The 23498-nt window shown below is 33.5% G+C and overlaps 3 protein-coding genes across 12 annotated transcripts in view; 2 read left to right on the forward strand and 1 right to left on the reverse strand.

The window, feature by feature from the left end:
- LOC149487784 (sphingomyelin phosphodiesterase) overlaps nucleotides 1-642 on the reverse strand; it is an 18541-nt gene extending 17899 nt beyond the window's left edge. For all 5 annotated transcript variants that reach the window (XM_089696449.1, XM_089696447.1, XM_089696451.1 and 2 more), the window contains exon 1: nucleotides 354-642. The gene's annotated coding sequence lies outside the window, so the exon portion shown is untranslated. The remainder of the gene's footprint in view (nucleotides 1-353) is intronic.
- LOC149487785 (uncharacterized) overlaps nucleotides 1-5104 on the forward strand; it is a 9339-nt gene extending 4235 nt beyond the window's left edge. The window contains exons 1-6 of one of the 4 annotated variants that reach the window (XM_089696455.1): nucleotides 697-804; nucleotides 1167-1370; nucleotides 2471-3546; nucleotides 3729-3929; nucleotides 4230-4349; nucleotides 4724-5104. In XM_089696455.1, coding sequence (XP_089552581.1) covers nucleotides 2505-3546; nucleotides 3729-3929; nucleotides 4230-4349; nucleotides 4724-4953 — 1593 coding nt within the window. In that variant the 5' untranslated portion in view covers nucleotides 697-804; nucleotides 1167-1370; nucleotides 2471-2504 and the 3' untranslated portion in view covers nucleotides 4954-5104. Of the gene's footprint in view, nucleotides 1-696; nucleotides 1371-1411; nucleotides 1906-2470; nucleotides 3547-3728; nucleotides 3930-4229; nucleotides 4350-4723 lie in introns of those variants that run through there. The other 3 variants (XM_089696452.1, XM_089696453.1, XM_089696454.1) reach the window with 3 other exon arrangements.
- A 2032-nt stretch (nucleotides 5105-7136) lies between these two features.
- Ars2 (arsenic resistance protein 2) lies at nucleotides 7137-18997 on the forward strand. 3 transcript variants are annotated; one of them, XM_089696458.1, is made up of 16 exons: nucleotides 7137-7393; nucleotides 7699-7950; nucleotides 8095-8280; nucleotides 11723-11789; nucleotides 11865-12057; nucleotides 12199-12287; nucleotides 12410-12572; nucleotides 12874-13214; nucleotides 13296-13436; nucleotides 13837-14040; nucleotides 14453-14740; nucleotides 14857-14970; nucleotides 15080-15223; nucleotides 16375-16526; nucleotides 16768-16869; nucleotides 18781-18997. In XM_089696458.1, the coding sequence occupies exons 1-16, from the start codon at nucleotides 7254-7256 to the stop codon at nucleotides 18857-18859; spliced, it is 2655 nt and encodes an 884-aa protein (XP_089552584.1). In that variant the 5' UTR covers nucleotides 7137-7253; the 3' UTR covers nucleotides 18860-18997. The 3 variants fall into 3 exon arrangements, with proteins under 3 accessions (XP_089552584.1, XP_089552586.1, XP_089552585.1); XM_089696460.1 differs by having other exon boundaries at nucleotides 12413-12572; XM_089696459.1 differs by lacking the exon at nucleotides 18781-18997 and adding an exon at nucleotides 18002-18398.
- Nucleotides 18998-23498: the final 4501 nt, after the last annotated feature.

Genomic DNA, 23498 nt, shown 5'->3' on the forward strand with positions numbered 1-23498 from the left:
ACACCAGCGTGTGAAATTGCTCACGCAACGTTTGTATCTGCAGGAAAAGTTGATTCTCACAGGCTGACCACTTGTCTAGTGCGCGTGTATTTATTATTTACTATTTTAACGTCAGCAAATTGCGAGCATTTAAGTGGTCCACAGATGACCAAATAGTCTCGACTTGGTCACTAAATGTCGCATAGTTCAAAAGTGGGGCACCGCACATTACAGTTGATCTGCACACTTTTGTTGACCCACAATTTTGACAAATTTGAAACGATCGAACCAACACAAATTGGATGAGCCGCAAATGTACAACAATATTAAAAATAACTTTTAATCTCATCTAATAAATCTGATTATTCTCTTACCTTTGTTATAACGCTGGAAATTAATCAGATCCTCATGAAGTATTACGAAGTTTTATATGTTTCTGTATAAAATGGCAAACAATACATTTCACTAATAATTTTTAGAACAAACAGAACTGTCGTATCCACATAATATTTTCGAGAGAAACTACACGGCAAACGTAGTAACGCGCATATAAGCAGCTGTGTGGCAGAACACTGAGTTATCGAAGTTAGCTGAATACGGATAAGCGAAGTGTGAGCGAGCTGCTACAACCGAACGCGGCGCGCGCAGTGAGAGTTGTGCCTTCCTCCGGCTGTGAGCACTGAGCCGCAGCCGGCACCAGTCGCACTACAGCGACGGAGGCCGTGGCTGCATCCGCGAGATGCTGCGTGTTGCACGTGCAACCTTCTGCAGTAGTGTTCGCAGTCCCGCTATCTCTATAGTCGTCACAACATTTTAAGCTAAAATGTCCTGTTGCAAAGTGATTAATAGTCTAATAATACATATTATATTCACAAAATGTGTAAAACTGAACATACTGAACGATATTTATTATGTGCTTTTTTTATATCCATTCAGAAGTTCACTTTCATTTGAAAATTATGCAAGGGTCTTTTTAATATTCCTTTTGCAACTCATTATAGCAATTATTATATCATTCATGAATACTGTAGTTTGTATTTTTTAACAAGGTCATTTTGTAGCTAGTGTATCGTATTGTAGAGCTTTGTATAAAAGCTGCAATTAAATGTGTATTAAATTTGAACCGACAACGCAATTAGTATTTTAACTTTTAATTTTTAATCTTTTGTACCAACTATGATATCTAGAAGAGTGGTCATACATTCCACTTTTAATGAATACCTAGATATTATCGGACTCTTATTACCACTATGTACCTACAATGTACATACTTTTATTACGAAATTGCACTATAATAATAAAAATATATTTTAATGATAAATTAAAAAATAAATAAAAACACTGATGGTACGCTTCAATAATTTTTACTATTCTTGGAAACAATAAAGAAAGTAAGTATTTAAACAGTACACAACAGTAAAACATATTTTAAAACGTAGCTGATAGAAGGGCTTCTCTTTCGTAATTGAGTGGACATCTCACTTAACGACCTAATTGATCAAATGATCCGATGAAATTGAATCCACCTACAACCAGCCCCAAATAGCATGTGAAGACACGTGCCCCAGCGCCTTATTACGTACTTATGTTAAGTGCAATTGAGGGTGGAGGAGGAAACAGATGGTCGTTCAGTTGCATACATAAAAACATGTTACTCTTGGTTGAACACCGCCATATACTGCCAACCCCTTATTACGTCCCTGTTTCACAAACAGTATTATTACATATTCGTCTCTTTCGTTACTTACGGTACTCGTAATTCAGGGTGCTGGAGACCATTCAAAGTTGTTTAGACGTTGTCACTGGCAACGGTAGTCCAATACATGGCACGCGGTTGAATACAACCTTATTCTGTCTTCGAACTTGCTCAAAAGCTTACGTTGTTTTTTTATGTTGTGGAATTTAAAACTTTATTAACAATATCATGTAAGTGATTTAATTATACCCTATATAGACTATAATATCAGCAATGTTGCATTTATAATAACAATCTGTTAAATATATATACATTCATTGTAGATTATAATATCTTATGTTAATGAAATGACCTAGAATCGTTCTTGGATTCAAATGAAAATAACGAAAAATTGTATGGCCTAATAAAACCCGAACACATTTATATTGTAATTTGTAATACATAGCATATGTTTAATCTAATACTTACTTATTTATTAGATAATAACATTCCATTACTATAAAGCGCGTTTGCAATTACTATTATTAGAAAGAAATTCCATTAGTATAAATATGGTTTTATAAAAAAAAATATAAAGTACTTACATAACTACGGTAAAGTACATATTTCTATTTTACAGACTATTAACATAAAAAATATAAAAATTATTTACTGTGAAATACCTATCGAATACTAGTTAAATTAAATTATGTTGTATGTGTACCTTGAAACAATTTATTTTTTGGTTAGTGTACAACATAGAACTATATTAACGCAAATCTAAAACATACATCGTTAATCTATTTTTTTTTTCAGATAATGTTACGGAGATGACATTTGATTAATTATAATGATATTATCAAGTAGTTTTAGCCAAGGCAGATGTACTTCTAATTGCGTCGTGGACGATGTTTCTTCAGATTGGAAAACTCTTTACAATTCACAACTTTGGTCAAATAGCGGATTGCGAAGAGAAATAATCAATAAACCATTTATCGATAATAAAGCGATCAAGTGTTGTTACACATGTCGTGGTAAAATAAGGAATTACGAAATAACATCTCCAAGTAATAGTTTTCTACCAGGTAATCATTCTACTCCGAAAGTAAATAATACAAGTAAAGAGAGTGTTAACAGCATACGAGACATAAACGAGATTCAATTACGTTATACATCACAAGATAACGTGTCCGTAACATCCCAAGAAGGAAATGAGCCAGATATCCGAAGTATACCCTCCATTTCCAGAGAAGTTGATAAAAGTTTTCGCCAAAAATACATTAGCGCCGCATATAATTCTAACGCTGATATAAATATAGAACAACGTAGACTGAGAAAAAGCCTAAAAGGCATCAGATGTATTTTCAGAGTCGCTTTGACTGAAAGTCCGACTAAAAAGCGAACACAAATAAAAGCTTGCTCAATAAGTGTAATGATTGTAGCTATAGTAATGATAAGTTTGGTTTTAGTTAATTTATCGACTCCTAGTTTATTACGTGAGATGAATAAAAATAGTACAATGGTAGTGCCAACAATAAATATAGCCGTAAATGAAACTTCATCAGCCATTGTGAGCATCACGGATCCTCTGACCACGGATACTATTGATGTAACACAATCGTCTTTAGCAGAAGAATCTACGGGATCTACTTCAGCTACAATGTTTATTTCAAAGCCAAATCAAACCGTAAGCACAGTTATTGCAAAAATACGTAAAAATATTAAAACTTATCCAAAGATAAAAAATATTCACAGTAATGGAACGAAAGACATAATTAATAGAGATTTATCACAAAAATTTTGTTCGTGCCAAAACAATGAAGTATGTATGTTAGATGAGGATACCGGAACATCTGTTTGTAAAATAGCAGTAGATATTGATGACCCGACAGGTGAGAATGCTTTTTCCACTTTTAATTAAAATTATATTATCTTCCGCTGGCCGTAGTAATGTGTTAGAAAAATATTTATATATTAACCGACTTGGCGACTTGTTACTTACGCGATTGTTATTACAATCAACTAATATTAATTAACAATATTTGTATAATAATTGTTTTTTATTATTCATCAGGCTGTGGTGGTCTTTGCGCTTTAGAAACTGAAGCTTGTCAGTTAGTCGACAAAGAAAGAGGAATTCGAGTTTGTCGACTAATAACTTATGAGACTTGTTCTCCTGAAGATTGGCGGTGTCGAAATGGGCTATGTGTACCTTCAAGCGCTCGGTGTGACGGATCTATACAATGTTACGATAGATCAGATGAAAAACAATGTGGTAAATTTTACTATCATATAAATCCAGAATTAATATTATAAATGCGAAAATAACTCTGTCTGTCTGTCTGTTACTCAATCACGCCTTAACTACTGAACCCATTTGCATGAAATTTGGTATAGAGGTATTTTGCTACCTGAGAAAGGACATAGGATAGGTTTTATCCCGGAAATCCCACGGGAACGGGAACTATGCGGGTTTTTCTTTGACTGTGCGGGCGATGCCCGGGCGGAAAGCTAGTAACTTAATAAATTGAATTTGGAAAAGCTTAATTTTACAGTCTGATATTATTTTCCTTAGATTGTGATTTGACCAAAGAGTTTCGATGCGGACACTCCTTATCATGTTTTCCAAACAAAAAGATCTGTGATGGCGTTATTGACTGTTGGGATGGGTTCGATGAAGTTAATTGTACAATGGGTAAAGTATTGAAACTACACGTTAGTATAAAAATTTCAGTTAGGATGTTTAAACGTCGATTTCGTGTTTTCAAGCATGGTATGCTGAATATATTTGAATGAGTTTATTCAATGTAGTTACATAGAACCTTGAATCTTGATGCTTGAAAATGAAGGTAGTGAAGAGTAGCAAAGATGATGTAAATTATAAAAAATGTGATGTTAAAAACCTAAAGTTATTGAAATTATTTTTAAAAAAGTTAATATCTTTAACCACTAGTCCCCGTTCAATATATTAAAATATAGACAAGACAACCATAGTAACTTTAAATGTGACTGCTTTTTTACTGAAGATTCAATCTCCCGCGACCCCATTAATATTTAAACATTTTGCAGAGTGTCCGGAAGGTCATTCCCCTTGCAATGACGGCCAGTGTATAATGACCACGAGATTCTGCGATGGATTTTCTGATTGTACGGACGGTAGCGACGAGCCTCAAGGTTGTGACAGTGCGTGTGGTACTCACGAGTTGAGGTGTATGAATCGGCGATGTGTCCCTCAGCTATCCCAGTGTGATGGTCGAGATGATTGCGGAGATAATACAGACGAGATGCATTGCTCATAATCATATAATATCCCATACTGATATTAAATACACCTATTTCAAGCACTCATAAGTACAAATACATTATTTGTATAATGACAGTTTTATTTATTATTTATAAATTAAATTGACTCTAACTATGATCTTTTAATAAATTCACTTATTTCTTTACGGTTATGCTTTTTATTTATTATTTAACATAATTATATTATTTACCTAGTCTATACAATTGCACTAGTTATTATTCTGTGACAATAATTGTTACCTATCTTATGAGTCAAAGATTTAATAATAAAATTAATATTATATCCGAAATATATCAATAATAACTATGGAAATTGTGTGCGGTAGAAGCATAAACATTAAACATATTACGTTGCTTCAGGCTCATAAATTAAGTTCTGTTTTTTTTTGTTCAAAAACAATAGCTACCTAATCAAATATCCCACTTCAATTAAAATAACAGAACAATAATTGAATAAGAGAACAATAATTGAACATTAAAATATTAAACCGTCCATTGTAATAATTTAGACCAATGTAAATTAAATTCAAATAGATAACGGTTTGCTAATAGTCGAACGTTAATTATTATTATTTGTTGATTAATTGTTGAAGTATGTCGATTGTCGAATATTCGCCGTTTTTGTTCGAAATTACATCACATTAAATAAAAAAAAAAAATATACAAAATATGAGGTTATTGGTGTTGTTTTCTGAGTAATTGCTCACACGAGGATAAAATCACCTGGCCGATACGATGCTTTCTTCTATTGTAAATGTTTATTGGCCACCATTTCAATTTCCACTTTTATTAAAGTAAAATAAAAAGAACTTATCTATCAAAATCAACCTAGAGTGAAAATATTTCTATTTTTTATAGGTAAGTAACTTTGTTCTGATCAAATTTTGTTGTTTTTAGATCCCGATTATTTTAGAATTCGCACGTCAATAGTAACTAAGAAAAAGCTTAGAAAAAGGTTAAGAAAACTTAATAAGATAAAAAATAATTACCTATGTTTATTAATTATTATATTAAACTACAAGTTGATACTTAATGTAAAATTTTATTATATTGCTCATGAATGAATGTATAAACATGATTTGCATTACAACTTAACCCTTAATCGGCCATGACTTCAAAGAAGTTTATTTTAATACATCAGTACGGGGTTGTATCGAGATTAAACAGTAAAATATTAAAAAGTAAAATATTGGGTAGCTTATAGTTTTTTTTTGGCGGTGGGATATTATTTCCCTATAACCATTAAAAGTTATGTTTTGTGGGAAATTATTTCCCTATATCCATGAACATACATGTGGGAAATAATCTCCCACTTTTGCCGTTTTTGCCCGCGCCTTTACTCGTCGATTTTAACACAGGGACAAAAAATAAAAATGCATCATTAAATTTATTATTTATTGAATATGTATGAATTTTTAAATTACTTTTTACTTTACTCAACTTTTTACTTTTTATACCTACTTGGTATCCTTACAGGATAAAGGGAAATATATTCCCACTTGAAGATTTCATGCACGGCTACAGGGTATTAATTTCCCACCATTTTTTAAATTAGAAAAAATAACCCAAAGTAACAGCTTTCGTACGTTATTTTGTTTATATTTGATAAATAACACGTTCTTCTTTACGAATTATAAACAATTGCATATTTACAGGAATTTTTCTGGGTGTAGATCCAAAAACTACCTTGAATTTCGGGAAAAAACGGTTTTACTTCGATTGTCTACTGACATTCACACTAGTTGACGTTTAGAAAGAAGTGTTGCTAGAAAAAAATTAAAAGAACTATCTATCTTATGGTGCGTTCCTTAAATTTTACCGTATCTTTAAAAATACAAAAAATAATAATTAATTTGTGGGCAATGCCGAGGTGGGAAAATAATATCCCCATGGCTTATTAAGGGTTAAATTGTTTAAAAAATGTTTATTTTCAATTTTCGTAGGCAGAGAACTTCCGGTTATCCATGGATCGTGTGCCACAGATTATGTAGGTAATATATTACTTACAGAACAGTAAAAATATTGCTCGTGTACTCTGTGATTGTGTCTATGGCTACATCGAAAATCGAAATTCGAAAAGTCTTTGACGTCTGCGGTCTGTGCTCTGTAGTCTGTGGAATTCTATAAGTCTCTGTGGACTGTGACCGATTAGATGTAGTAACTAATACTTAATCTGTGGATTAGATTGCGTTGCAATTTACGTGTTGATAGCGAAATTATTCTCGAAAACTTCTTACTTTATTTAAATTAATTAAAAAGCAGAACTTATTAAATAAATTGTTTTGATTTCTCAAAAATGGCGGATAGTGATGATGAATACGATCGTAAAAGGCGCGACAAGTTTCGCGGTGAAAGAGGCGCTGCTGAGGGAAGCAGCTATAGAAGCAGTGATAGAAGAGAAGAACGAAGTAGAGGTCGAGAAGAGTGGTCCGAAAGGTAACTCAATATTATAATAGGATTAAATCCTTATCTGTTAAATAACGTGCATTCCAATTTGCAGATCCCAGTCCCAAACCCCAGATCCTTCTAAGATTCCAAACCATAATCCTAAGGTTGCTAAACGCTCATCAGTGGTTGTGAGGTACTTTAAGTAGCAGTCCTTACTTAAAATGTGATAGTATATTAAACAGTAAACATATTAAAAAAATACTATAGTTTAGTTTTAGTATGTGTAGTGTATCAAAAATAAATCGTTACTTAAAAACTTTTAATGATTTATAATTTTTAACTTATTTCTTCAGGTCTCGAGGAGGCCGTTCTGGTCCTGACTATAGAGACTACAGGGGAGGGGGTAGTGCAAGCAGGAGTTACTCGCCCATTAGAGGTGAAGGTCCGCCGAGCAAGAGAATAAGGCCAGACTGGCCAATTGACGACAGAAGATATGGAGCTATGCCTCACGATTCCTATGGCTCATATGGATGGGCACATGATCATTTTGGACCTCATCCTGCACATCAAGGTTATGGGCAACCTATGCCCCCTGTACCAGCTAGGTTTGTTTAGTTTATTATTATTTGAGCTTATTCTGTATAAGTTTGTATAATTTTAACTTAATTTGTACATGTGGGTATGATTTGTAGTTTGTAGATATTATAGAACCAGTTATATTTTTATATGTACGGCAATTATGATGTTAGGGATGCTGTACTACCAATGGGCCCAACGGATGGTCCACCCACCATGATGTCTTTCAAGGCATTCCTTGCTGCACAAGATGACTCTATCACTGTGGATGACGCTATTCAGAAGTATAATGAATACAAGCTTGAGTTCAGAAGACAGCAATTGAATGAATTCTTTGTAGCTCATAAAGATGAAGAATGGTGAGTTATTATCAAACATTATTTTATTCAATTTTATACAATGAATATTTAAATCAATTAATAAATTGTGAACACTGGTCTGCTACAAATATAGTTTTTCCGTTAAATTTACTATAATAATGTGTTTTGTTCCTGTCTGGAATTGTAGATCCTAATATGTATCATATATTTTAAATCAATTACATATTATATTAATAGATTTAATATTTATAATAACTATTATTACTGCTTTTATATTCTGTAGAAATAATATTTGTTAATTTATTTATTAACTTTGTTATGTTATTAGTTATTACTATATATCGCACCCCTAGATGAAGACTCCGGTAACTCAAAAAACCAGTTTTTTCAGAAATAAAGAAAAACTGATATTTCTGCATTTAGAAAAGATATCAAAACTCTAACTATACACATTCAAAGATAATATTTTTAGACCGTGTTGGATTAACTTGTTTGTTTATTGACTGTTAAAAACCTGAATAATATTATTTTTTTTTAGTTACCGGGGTTTTGAAGTAGAAATATTGAACTTTTTTGTACACTAAGAAGAGTTAGTTTACTTTACCTGAAATTAAAATGAGTTACGTTACTTTTCACCTAAAAAATGCGGATTTTTGCGGAGGAGTTTTGAGTTATATTACTAGTTTGTCATTCATAAATAAATAAATAAATATTTTTTTTAAATAAAAATGCATAATATTAGAAAATTTTAATATGTATTCAAAAATTGGTACATATGAACTTATTATTACAAACTATTATTACTAATAATTACTATTTTAATAAATTGAGATCGTGGACTACTTATTGCTTAGCTAAAACTAACTAACTATCATTACTTTCTTAAAATCACAGCAATAAGTAAATAGATGTTTATTCTAAAAAAATAGAATAAAAATTGTTAGTATTTTTGTGACCATTATTGTACCCGGGGACAAATTCCTTGAACCCTCCGATGCTTCTAGCGGGTCAGGATCCTCCTTTTTTGTGTTCAACATCTCTAACATCAATTTTCCCCGACCTTTCATAATTCTGAAAGCAAATAATGATCACATTCATTAAAAAATCAAGTAAAGTCAACCAACTAAAAAAAACAGCAAAACTTCACGATCTTACTTCGAACATTTATAACATAGAAAGAAATCAATTGAAAATGTTATAAATAATCTATTTACTTTATTATAATTGCGTATTTAACTAAACAAGCAACAATAACCAGAGTTAATCTTTTATTCAAGAAAACTGAGTGAACTCAAAATTTACGTAAATTTTCATGTAAATTAAAGTAACTCAAAATAGCCAAAAAAACATTGTGATATAATATCATCAAAACCCCTGCAAATCAAAATGAGCAGTCCTAAATATCAACGAAATTTCAGCAAAACTTAATCAACTCCAAATAAGAAAATAAACTTACCTTATAAACTTCACGTAAACTCCTGCAACTTAAAATGTGCAACTTTTGAATGGTCCTTCACCTGTGTCGATCGGGAATTAACTAAAGATGGCGGACTAGTCTACGGGCGGTGCGGGGCAAGGTCATTCAAGTAAAGTAAAAGGGCTGATACACGTAGGAACTTTAAAACCGCGGTTTTAAAGTTCGCGTACTTACTCGGCTCGACGTCGGTGACACACGCAAGAGCTTGGTCAGTAGCTTCTCGCGCGTCACCGATATCGAATGTCTCTATGTCATCAACAGAGGGAATTTTATGTTATTCAGGAACTAATATAGACATTTTTAATTTAATAACCAGCACTTATTTTTAAGTAAATAGCATTCTAACTAAATAAATGTTCAAAAATTGAAGGATATTTTCGTTTTTACTATGTATTATATTTTGAGGGTACTTTACAAAAAAGAGCGTGTGCGCCGAGCCCACGCGTCAGGAGTGAAACTTCCTTGGCGTGATTCAAAGATACCTTCGCCAATATTCAATTATATTATATTCATTCATATTAATTATATTAAATTATTTTCATAAAACTAAAAGAAGAAGACGAAATTAATTGAACTTTTGCACTTAGTAACACCTATTATAGCTAGACAGGCTAGGCTCGCGGCTCGCGGCGGTGACAGACGTGCGAGCGAAGGCGAGCTACGAGTAAAATTTCAAACATGTTGGATCGTCAACGAACTTACTCGACGGTTTTTAAGTACGCGTACTTGGGGTGATACACGAGCGAAAAAGGTCGTCGAGCCACAAGTTCGCGTACTTACTCGTACGTCTGTCAGGCCTTTAATGTTTCGCGCCATTTTTTCAAAATGGTGGACGATATTGTTACGTGAGTTATATCTCCGTGTAGGTACTCGATACGAGGATTTGAAAAGGCCATTAACTCAAAACGGGCACTTTTTGAGTTACCGGAGTCTTCATCTAGGGGTGCGATATGTATGTACTTGTATTTATATTAATAGTAGGTTTGATATCATTATCAATTGTTAAATCATATCATATTATGTATATATTTTATATGATAATAGCAGCTACATCATATTTATCAGATTTTCCATGCTATCTATTTAGCAGAACGAAATATGGAAATTTGATGCAGACCAGTGACCAACACAATGGTTTTTGTTAACTCTGTCAAATAATAAATGTATTGCTGTAATTTTACAATATCATGTAATATAAAAAAGGTACAACTATTTCAATTTGATGCCAATTTAATAAAAGGCTCTATGCATTAACTTAATACATGTGTGCTAATATCTTCATAAATTAAGTAGTAAAAAATGGGTTTGAAATTTTCCAAGTTATGCATAGAACCTTTTAATTGTGCAAATGTTAACTGTAAACTTTTTTCCCTACAGTCTACAGCGTATTCGTGTGGAATTGCTGGACATCGTAAAGAAAATATATTCAAACTTTATACAAATGATAAAATGTGTGTAGCTAGTTGATATCGCGTTGACCTGTAGCGCGCAATGCTTCAGGTTTCGTTATTGTTAGGGGTAGGGTAAAATATTCCACACGTGTGGAACAGGTGAGACTCTGCGATTATTAAATTTTCATTTTAGTTTTCACTATGTCTACAGACTATCCAGGATTTAAAGTAGGTATTTATTTTTCAATAAGTAACCAATTTTTGCGCCAATTAAAACATGCTCCAAGTATGTTAAAAGATGTGTTTATACCTCTATTATGTGTTATAGCTATTCCATCTTATGAAGTCCAAACAAAATTGGTTGTACAAGATATAAAAACACAATATAAGTCTACCAACAAACGAAACTGTAGATAATACATTGTTTGTCTAAAATAAAAATATGCATTCTAAAATGCTTGATGATGATTTATAAAAGCTAATGCTAATGCTTTTGAAATATACAAATGTTAAAATACATCTTCTTGCTATCATACCCTATGGACTTTGTGAAATAGAATATCTATAACATATAAAACTTATAATTAATCATATCAATTGATTTGTTTGATAGGTTCAAGATAAAATACCATCCTGAGGAATCGGTGAAACGCAAAGAAGAACAATTAGGCGCACTGAAGGTGAAAACTTGAAAATTAATCTGCTATTCTAGAAAATCTCGGCAATTATCTATAACTTGACCATTTATCTTTTAGAATCGACTTAATGTATTCTTGGAACTCTTGGAACAAGGAGATCTTGATAAAGTTACAGTTGATGTGGACAAATCTGACAAACTAATAAGATTGTTAGATACAGTAGTAATTAAACTTGAAGGTGGAACTGAAGAAGACTTGAAAGTTTTAGATGAACCAACTCCAGTAGAAAGTACAAATAATGATAAACAAGGTACAACAACATAAATACAATATTTAACATACATACATATTATTAATTATATACATTTAAGATACAGTATGAATTAAATATTTAATTCATTTATATATTTTAAATATTTTGTCAGTTTTAAAAAACATTCTCACCTTACAGAGAAAGTTGAACCAGAAAAACCTGTTGTTATTGATGTCGATGCAGTTAAAGTAAAAGATGAGAAAGAAGAGACAGAGAAGAAAGACAAAGTATGTATAATATCTGTGAATTTAATAATCATATTTTTTGTACTTGCCTTTTGAATAAAATTGAATTAAAATTATGAATGAATGAATAAATTAAAAGTGTCTTATATTCATAATAAAATTAGCAGGACAAGAAATCGGATTCAGATCCTACGAAACCAACAGCTCCTCTTACAATGGAGATTGATCCACATTTGAAGCAGCTTCAAGAACAAGCTAAGTTGTTCTCGCGGTTCAACAGTGCACCAGGCACTGAGCCAGATCAAGAAGTGCCAGAAAAGGAACCTCGTAAGTTCCTATCCATCGATACTTTAAATATTATGTCAAGTAGATAATAAAAAACCATTAAACGCACCCTCATACACACTCTTTCACTTAAACACACGCATAAACACACACACACACTCGCTTTTACTCACGTTATAATGCTGGCACTGTGTCTTATGGAGTGGAAAGCGTCGATCGCCTATAGCACAGGTCTAGTACCTAGTTTAGTCGATTGTCGTGTCTCTTAATTTGTAAACATTTTATAATGTGGGTCCAAATAAATATTTTTTCATTTTTCATTAAACTTAAATAACTTTTGCAGCACCTCCGGGATCGTCCTCTAGTTCCTCGTCATCAAGTTCATCATCTTCTAGTTCGGAGGATGAAGGCGAGAGTACAACGCGTCGCAAATCTAAATCTAAGTCCAAATCCAAATCGAAGAGTCCCGTGAAATCGCCAAAACCTAAAAGTCGCTCTACTTCACCAAGCGTTGAAAAGTCGGCAGAAACTGGTGAAGTTCCCAAGGACAAGGATGGCGACGAGAAATCTGATAATACAAATGACGCTGCTATAGAAAAGAAGGAAACAAGAGCACTTCACAAAACAACTTCCATTTTCCTAAGAAACCTAGCTCCGACAATAACGAAAGCAGAAGTTGAAGCTGTAAGTATAATAATCTTCATTCTTAAAGTTTTTTATTTATTTCTATTCCCCATTTTTATTATAAAAAATGTTAATTCACAGATGTGCAAACGCTATGGAGGATTTTTACGAGTAGCATTAGCTGACCCATTGCCCGAACGTCGTTGGTTCCGACGTGGATGGGTAACATTCCGACGTGAAGTAAATATAAAGGATATTTGCTGGAATCTGAATAACATACGGGTAATTTGTTAATAGCGTCGTTAATATTGTAGTCTTCATAAGATAAAATTGCTTTTATTAAATTTGATAAATAGAACTTTTTTTTTCTCATTCATTCATTTACCATATTCATAATACAGAATACACGAATGAAATTGTAAAACCCTACCATTTCATTCATGTATGTCTGTTATCATTTTATTTTCTATTTTCATTAAGAAAATTTTGTTTTTTATTTTCATGAAGATTGTACTAAAAATAAAAAATATACCAGTCGAATTGATAACTTCCTCCTTTTTTTTGAAGTCGGTTAAAAATACAGAGACTGACGACAAACAAAAAACCAATTTTCTCTTTAATGCAAAAAAAAAATTTGTATTAATTGAAAAACAATATTGTCATGCTAAATATTCCCGTACAGCTCCGAGAATGTGAGCTCGGCGCTATAGTGAACCGCGACCTCCAGCGGCGCATCCGTCCCGTGACGGGCGTGACGCTGGAGCGCGCGGTGATGCGCGCGGACGCCCGCCTCGCCGCGCGCCTCGCGCACCTGCTCGACTCGCGCACCAACCTGTGGGACGCCGCCAACGAGGCCGCCGTGGAGACCAATACGGACTCTAACGATGTAAGTAATAAGTATCATATAGTGAACTTCCATGCCAGTTAGAGCGCGCAGTGAAGCACGCTAACGCCCGCCTGTCGCACCTACTTGTGGATGCCGCTGTTGTAGCCGCCGTGGAGAGCAATACAGACTCTAACGATGTAAGTATATCATATAGTGATCCGTGATTTTAATAGCGCTTGCTTCCACGCCAATACGTGACGCTAGAGCGCGCAGTGACGCACGCTAACGCCCGCTTGTGGGACGCCGCTAGTGAAGATGTCGCCGTAAAGAGCAACTTGGACTATGTAAACTGGATATGTTGATATAAATATGATGAATGTTCTTCTAAATCTTACAATCTCACTTTTAATTATTTATTTGGTTACCCGAGTTCATTTTTAAGGTTAATAAAATGTTTTTAATTCCACTTTAGAACATCAGCTTTAACACCAAGAATCCCGTTTTGCACAAAATCACCGAGCACTTGATTGAAGAAGCATCTACAGAAGAAGAGGAATTATTGGGTCTAGAAGCTTCCACAGAGCAGAATAACCAAGAACAGCCAGATCCCGAGTTGATGCGTGTACTTGACCGTTTAGTGTTGTACTTGCGTATTGTACACTCTGTGGATTATTACAACCACTGTGAATATCCTTATGAGGATGAGATGCCCAATCGCTGTGGTATTATGCACGCTCGTTCGGGCCCGCCGTCTAACAAGGTAATTAAATTATTAATGAATATCAATCAAAAATAGGTTGACAGTTAATGGATAGTATTTTAAATTCACATTTTCTAATTGTCTTTGATTATAACATAATAATGATTTTTCAACAGCCTACCCAACAAGAGGTACAAGACTACATTAAAACATTTGAGAGTAAGATGTCTGCATTCCTACAAGATGTAAAACCACTATCTGACGAAGAGTTACAGAAACTTGGAATAAAGGTAAACAAACATTTACTTTAGTTTAAAAACTTATATTAATTTATCCTTGAAGTATAATTAATGATGAAAAATAAATCCATCTATAATGTAAAATATTATGTCACTACAGGACCCTGAAGCAGAGGTGGAGAAATTCATTCAAGCTAATACGCAAGAATTATCGAAAGACAAATGGTTGTGCCCACTCAGTGGGAAGAAATTCAAGGGACCCGACTTTATAAGAAAACATATATTTAACAAACACGCTGAAAAGGTAAATTTTTAACAAAGTTTTTCGCTATGAAATAAAATATGAATCATCATTCTGATAATTTAGTAAAGAATCCAAAAAAAATAATCATTGAATAATAACACTAATTTAGAATTTGTCCACTGAAAAATTTACTATTCATTTAATTTTATTTTTCCCGCTGTTTCTTCTGGTATACCAGGTGAAAGGTAAGACGTTAGACAGAAAAAAATTTAGACTTTGTATGGAAATCGGTCAGCTGATGAGCGAAGTTTCCTTACAGTCCAATTTTTTTTACGAATTCAGCAAAGTTGTAGAACAAAAGTTGTTCAGTTTCATGAGTAGAAGCTCCTGTCTAAATGCGTCTGACGTCTTACCAGTCACCCTGTATAAGTTAATTTATTTCCATAATAGTCCGGGATCCATCGCCCATTTTTGCAAGTGATTACTATCAAGCTAATTTTTCGTGAGTAGCTTTATTTTGATGAGATGCCCAATAATTTCATGTACGAAACTCTCGATTGTGGTAGCTTACAGAGGAAACAAGGATAAAATATTTTGATTTGATGGTTCTCAAATATTAATTACTAACTGAATGTTTTTTTTTTGTTCAAACTCAAGATAATTATCTAAATTATTCGAAAAAATATTTGTCCTACAAAATCTATGGTTTTATCAAAGAGTCCCCCTTTCCAATGTGTATAGATAACGAGGTCATCATAAATGATTACTAACCAGCTGATTTTTTTATTTTCACTTATTTAATACTTATATAATTCAACAGACATATTGTCCTACAAATTGCGTAATAAATATTTGAGAACCGTCAAATCAAAAATTTTTATCCTTGTTACCTCTGTAAGCTACCACAATCGAGAGTTTCGTACATGAAATTATTGGGCATCTCATCAAAATAAAGCTACTCACGAAAAATTAGCTTGATAGTAATCACTTGCAAAAATGGGCGATGGATCCCGGACTATAAATAACAAGAGAATTTTACATTTGTAATGACCTGATCAGTAACATTTTAATTAAGTACCTATTTGGATGTAAGAGTTTCTGTATTATTTTATCCTCATAATTCCGATCGTCGGTATAAAGTACTCAAATGACTGGAAACATAATATCAAACCACTAAAACTACACTGAACTTAACATCTGCTGCCTCTCAGGTGGACGAAGTGCGGCGCGAGGTGTCGTACTTCAACGCGTACGTGCGCGACGTTCGGCGGCCGCAGCAGCCCGAGCCGGCGGCGCGGCCCGCGCACCACGCGCACAGCGCGCACCCCGCGCACCCCGCGCACCACGCACCGCCGCCCGCGCCGTAAGTATCCTACTCATATTTATTTATATACTACTAGCTGCGCTTCGGATGACTTCGGAGACTCAGTTGGTCCTATCGTAATGATATATAGGCTATCTAACACTGAAAGAATTTTTCAAATCGGACCAGTAGTTCCTGAGATTAGCGCGTTCAAACGAACAAACTGTTCAGCTTTATAATATAAGTACATATAAGTATAGATATGACTTAGATGCATTTATACTATTTGTTCGTGTTTTAGGTACGGCGGTGGTGGTGGCGGTGGCAGTCGCGGCTGGGGCTGGGGCGGCTGGGCCCCGCCCGCGCCCTACGCGCCGCGACACCCGCGCTTCTCCAGACCTAGGTAACTTCACTCACACTATAACGCGAATCATGTAAAAAGAACGCTGGATGAAAGTGATGGGGTGTGTTTTGGCATGTATCGAGTTTAGCACGAAAGTTATTTGCTGCTTATTTTATTTTTGAAGTAGGCTCTCGAGTCGTGGCTTCGCAACTACATATTTGTTATTCTTATACCACCTCATAACACCAAATAGACCAATAAATCGCCAATGCGCAGCTTAACCGTCAGCGTTCTTTTCACATAACGCGACCTATACCCTACTTGCTTACATGAGCATATACATGTAGAGAGAGAGTATTGCTTACATGCATTGCCCGTATGTGTGCTACCCTATTGAACATAGTACGAGAGCTCACCACTAAAATTTTAGATCGAAATGAGAAGTTGAACTGAATTTTTTTGAATGAAGGACAAATTGTTAGATTGACTCGGGATTAACTTATTTTTTATTTTATTGGTAAGTTATAACAAACATGCAATAATCATAAACTAATATGAAATCTGACTGATTTTATTTAAAAAACTTATATTAACCATCATTTTATTTGTAAATTTAATTTAAATTTAATTAGATGTTAAAGTCAAAGAAAAAAAAACCTTATTTTAAATTAAATTATAACTATAGCTTTAATGCTGAAATTTTGGATGTGAGGCCTGGTACTAATTTATCTTGTCTCCAACACTAATTATTTTAAATTATCATATATATCAATATATTTTTTAATGATATTTGCGTTACCACATAATAAATAAAGCTTAAGATTTCACTCTACTTAATAAATTATTTAATAATTCATGACACATTCATTTATTAACATCAAATCGTAAATGTAAAAGTAATACGCCTCGCCTTAATATAAATACATACATATATTCATTCGCATTGCAATCCGTACACGTAATACCGTGAGAGTACTGAATATTATGTTGCATGACCTTAACATTTACCCTATTAGACGCGTTGTATGTATATAGATTTGTATTCAATGTAGATTGTCTAGAGGCTTTGTCCGTATACGCAGTAGTATAAAAAGCTTTCAATTATTTTATGTAATATTCCTTTATGCATTTGCTGTAATTTTTTGTGACTAAGCTACGTATGTAAGTTGAAGGTAAATAATAATATTTACAGGGAAAATGTGGATCGCTCCCGGCCTATTATAGCTTACAACGATCTTGACTTCCCGGACAGTGGCGACATATTTTAATTTACCTCATTTGCATGTTATTTCAATTTAAATATATTCCATTCGGACCTTTCCATCAACCATTATAATATATACATTATACAATTATGTATTTTGACATGGTCATATTTCTATATGCATTAAAGTAGAATATATTTACAAAGTTAGAATAAAATATTCGTACATTGTACTTTCGATTATTGTAATTTGGTATTTTTATATTTATCTTAGTACAAAACTTTTTGTATTGTAGACCATAAAACATCACGAATCACTTATATTATTGTATAAGTACGTAACTGAAATAAAATGTCCGGAAAATTCATAATTTTTTATTTTTCAACCTTTACCTCAATTTTCCTAAAATCCAAACCGGGAAGCTAAGATTAAAACGACCAATGGCCGTCATTATGTATAAAATGTTTCTTGTGTGTGCGTTTGTGTGCCTTTTTGACATAGATAAGATACATACACATAAAGTCAGATCACAAGAGCTCTGGTTATAAATATGTATAAACACATTGTTTATCCAACGCCTATCATGAAACTAACTTTCCGTTTAAATGTCTTATCAAACGAACATTCAAATTCTTTCATACTGAGATCTAACTTTAACATACAAAAATAATATCAAAAATATATGGAAAGCAATGTGTATTGTACTGGGCAGGAACCAAAGCTCACAATGCAGGATGCGCATAACAGTGAATGGTTGTTGTTAAAGGGGCGGCGGCGTCGAGTTCCGCCCTGTCATACACTACAGGGACTTGGACGCGCCGAGAGAACCCGACGAATTCGTTTAGCACGGACCCGAGCCCTTGCTGTACCAAGTGAACTTTTATCGCCTTTAACATACACAGTTTAGTTAGACATTGAATTGTATATAGTAGATTTGTGCCTACAGTACTTAGTTTTAGGAAATGAAAATACTTTCTGAACAATTGATATTTTATTCCATTACCCTTACAGACTAAAATGTTTTCATAGGAATAAGCTGAAAAGAAAATAAGTAGCTTTACCAGTTATTTTTGATCACTTTACCGTGTAACACGGAGTAAACTAGACTGCTGCCTGCTACCAGTTACCACCCAATCAAAGCTGGATTATCTAAATTGCAAGTCATGTGCCTGGTGGATAATCTTTAAAGGAGTTATTACTGGCTCCAAACCTTTTCCATAAAATATGGTATGAAGAGATTTTCGGGGGCGATAAATCGCCAATGAACTATGTGTGATTTTTTTATTTAATTCCGAAGTCGCCAATAATAATAATTAATGTTTTTAAAATCAAGGTAGGTTGTTGTTAGTTAAGAAAGTTCTACTTCTATGCCAATGAAACTGATTTTTTTTATGATAAATTCAAAAATTGACTGGTAACATAAGTTTTGTGCTGTCTTGTTCAAAATTTATTTATTTTATACCTGAATCTGAACGAGCTGCTCCCTAAAGTTATAAACAGATTTACTAAATTTGATGAGGAACATTAGTTAAAATTTTCGATTTCATCTTATAGGTTATCGAGGGCATTTGATTTTAAAGGTTAGGTACATAAAACGATCACTAAAATTTGTTTATAATTTTTTTGTGAATCTAAACCAATTTAGACTTTTATAAGTAATTTTAATTTTAATTATCATATCTTTGTTGATTTCTTGTAAAAAAGGTTATTACCACTAATCCCTTAGCAAGAGCTGACCATGATCTAAGAGATATGTTACGACTCGGATATCCTGAAATTTAACCCTCATTAGGGCGTAAATGTACCTAACATTATAAACACGAAGTACTTATATGAGTTATGAAACACTGATACCTACATATAGACCGGACTCTCAGTGGAGTTTCGTTTGCAAAAATAGCGGACCTAAATCTGACTTCTGATATATTATATTGTATAGATCCCAGACATCCTATAGACAGATGTTGCCAACCAGTTTTGTGGTCCCCTTCCCCGCACCCCGGTAATTATATATGGCATACAAAGAAAAAAATAAACATTTCCAAAACATGCCGCGTGGGGTATCAAATGAAAGAGCTTATTGAGTAGATCACGAATATATAGCATACTATAACATTTCTTACACTTTCTCTAAGATTTTTTAAAAAATTTAGGAAAATGCTCCATTTTTGAGTTAACTTTAAACCACTATACATTGAAAACTCATGAATATATTTTTTAAAATATTATTTTAAATAATTAACAATAGTCCATTGTTTACGATTCAATAGTTCGTACAGTGAAATAGTTGCATGGGGGAGTGGGGGGAGCATTCAAATATGGCGAGTATATTTTCAAGTTTATGCCAGAAATAAAGGCCTTATACAAAAATATCGGTGTCAGGGCTTAGAATAATTATCCCTGCACTGTCGTTGTGTTTGACAGAATGAAAAATATGGCAGAACATTCTTGAATCAGCTTGAATTCAGTGAAAGTTGCGCCTTGCAATTTAAAACATTTTGTGGGGTCAACAAATCCACCACATACTCACTTATATTATATTACGAACTATTGAATCGTAAACAATGGACTATTGTTAATTATTTAAAATAATAATTTAAAAAATATATTTATGAGTTTTCAATCTATAGTGGTTTAAAGTTAACTCAAAAATGGAGCATTTTCCTAAATTTTCTAAAAAATCTTAGAGAAAGTGTAAGAAATGTTATAGTATGCTATATATTCGTGATCTACTCAATAAGCTCTTTCATTTGATACCCCACGCGGCATGTTTTGGAAATGTTTATTTTTTTCTTTGTTCGTTTATTAGTTTATTTATTTCTAAATTATTTTTATCTTTGTATGCCATATTTAATTACCGGGGTGGGTAGAGGGGGACCACAAAACTGGTTGGCAACATCTGTCTATAGGATGTCTGGGATCTATACAATACTAGTGGTCCGCCCCGGCTTCGCCCGTGGTACTTATTTCGCAATAAAAGGTAGCCTATGTCCTTTCTCGGGTATCAAAATATCTCCATACCAAATTTCATGCAAATTGGTTCAGTAGTTCAGGCGTGATTGAGTAACAGACAGACAGACAGAGTTACTTTCGCATTTATAATATTAGTATGGATATATCAGAAGTCAGATTTAGGTCCGCTATTTTTGCAAACGAACATCTCCTTGGAGCCTGCTCTAATACATATATTAGGTTATATTTATATTCCATAAGGTTCTAGATTTTGAATGATTTGATAAAATTATATTAAATGTGAGTATCCGAAAAGGAGTGTGGTTTATTATTTTTTGAACGGGCGCATCTCAGTAACTACTGGACCTCTTGGGTATTGGCTATTTCAAAACTTCTTTCACCGTTTCATATGTTCTTGATCCATGAGTTTTTATGGGCTATAAAATAATTTAAATGAAATATTTTTCAAATCTGAATCTTTAAGTTCTATGCAATGCCGTAAGTTTATTTTTCGCCTAATAGAAAGTTATTTACTTACCATATTATGAACCAGGGTAAAATAATTAAACCATAGATTGAAATTATCTTAAAACACATTGCAATGAAATGAAAATTACTCTGTTTATAAGAACGCAATGATTAAAAAATATTTACCGCATATGAACACGGAAGAGAGCAGAATCCTTCCTCTGTATGTGTATTGCTTTTTCCACGAATTAGCTCGATGGCTATGGCCTATGACTGCATGAGCCCTGACGTCATAGGTTTGTTCAAGCTCTCATATCACAGTTGAATCTACGCAGGCTCCTTTCTATTGTTCATTACTAATCAACAACCTTGTTTATTTCTACGAACAAAGTTCGAGAAGAGTTGATAAGGAAAATCCTGTCGGATTGCATCATAAATTATACTTTTCGTTAATATATTTCCAAATACTTTATTATTTAGGTAAAACTTGGTTGTTTATTTTTACATCAGAACATTAATATCGACATCCTGCTATAAGGCCAAAACCGAACCCATTATATACCCTTTGCAAGAGGAGGTTATTTTGTGACCTCCAAAAGTTCATAATTTATGTCTCACTTACACGTGGGTAATGATTATTATTGACGATGAATAAGTAGCGTAACCTATTTTACAATTATTATTTATTGTAAATTATGACTATACTTAGGTGTGACAGGAAAAATACAATGATGGGTATTTCTGTTCCGTTTATGTGAATAAAATACAAATATAGGATGGAATGTAATAATATTGTTAGTCCCGGATGTAGGTAATACATCTGCCGTTAAAAGACATCAGGGCTACAGCTTGAAAATAAGCAATCGGGGGAAAATCTACTTTAAAAAACCCCCGAAGTGCTAGTCGGACTCGCGCACAAAGGATTCCGTACTGTCATCTAGGTATAGGTACTAGGTAATAGAAAATCACGTTTGTTATAGGTACCTACACTAATAATTTTATAGTCTGTTTTAGTAGTTATATAAAATTCAATGAGAATAAAAAACACGTTTATTGTAAACCCCCTTAATTTTTTAGTAGTAGCGGCAACGGAAATACATCATTTGTGAAAATTTCAGCTTTCTAGCTCTCACGGTTTATGAGATACAGCCTGAAGACAGACAGCGGAGGCTTAGTAATAGAGCCCGGTTTACCCTTTGGGTACGGATCCCAAAAAATATTCGTGATACAAAGAAGTTATTGAAATTGAATCAAATAATTAATATCATCTAACCGCACCGAATTCACAAGAAAAATCGTGTATAGATTAAATATACACACGTTTTTACACCTACTTCAATGTTGAGTTCTAATAACCCTATGTAGAATCTATTTTGTGGTTTCACGACATGTGCTCTGTGGTATTCTATCACGCATGAATATTGGGATTGAAAATTTGAATATTAAAATGTTGAATCACTTAGGTCTTAAAATATTGATGTAAAGTTGCAATTCCTATTACTTTTTCTTTCTAAGATAAATAAGTCATATAAGCAAACTATATCACATAGAAATCTATTAAAACTTAGGTACTTGACACTTTGTTTCTCCTCTATGATCTCCTTAACTACTCAACCGATTTTAAAAGATTGGATAGTTTATATCTCAATTACGATAAATTAATGGACTACCTAGGTACCAGGGCTTTTATAGGATATATTTTATTGCTACATGTATAGTAACCAACACGATGGTGCCCGTCACGCTCTCGATAATCGGTCAATTCTGCGTATCAATCACATACGGTTAAGGGTGCTTATCCACCAGAGATGTGCTATGTAGCTATGTACGAAAATGTAATAGCTATAGGTACTATCAAACTATGTGACTGTTTTCACTACGTAATGGTGCGAGTATAAAGTGCGTCTCAAACGGTGAAGATACTATAATATTTTATCTTAAGATACTGTAATATTTTATATCACAGTATCTTAAGGTATCCGGTATCAGCGTTCTGACCATCATTTTTCTTTTTGTCATTGCGTACTAAGACCCCTGTAGAACCGCCATCCTGTTACAAATGAC

The sequence above is a fragment of the Colias philodice genome, chromosome 6 (genome assembly GCF_061535455.1).
Source record: "Colias philodice isolate Cphi_HAF_F1 chromosome 6, ilColPhil1 Martin Lab GWU primary, whole genome shotgun sequence".
NCBI lineage: Eukaryota > Metazoa > Arthropoda > Insecta > Lepidoptera > Pieridae > Colias > Colias philodice.

What these genes read in the sequence shown, in the direction of transcription:
- Ars2 (XM_089696458.1), top strand. Translation starts at nt 7,254, where the DNA reads ATGGCGGATAGTGATGATGAATACGATCGTAAAAGGCGCGACAAGTTT. An exon ending in ATGCCCCCTGTACCAGCTAG is followed by an intron (nt 7,951 to 8,094) that starts GTTTGTTTAGTT and finishes TTATGATGTTAG; the next exon opens with GGATGCTGTACTACCAATGG. An exon ending in CGAAAGCAGAAGTTGAAGCT is followed by an intron (nt 13,215 to 13,295) that starts GTAAGTATAATA and finishes GTTAATTCACAG; the next exon opens with ATGTGCAAACGCTATGGAGG.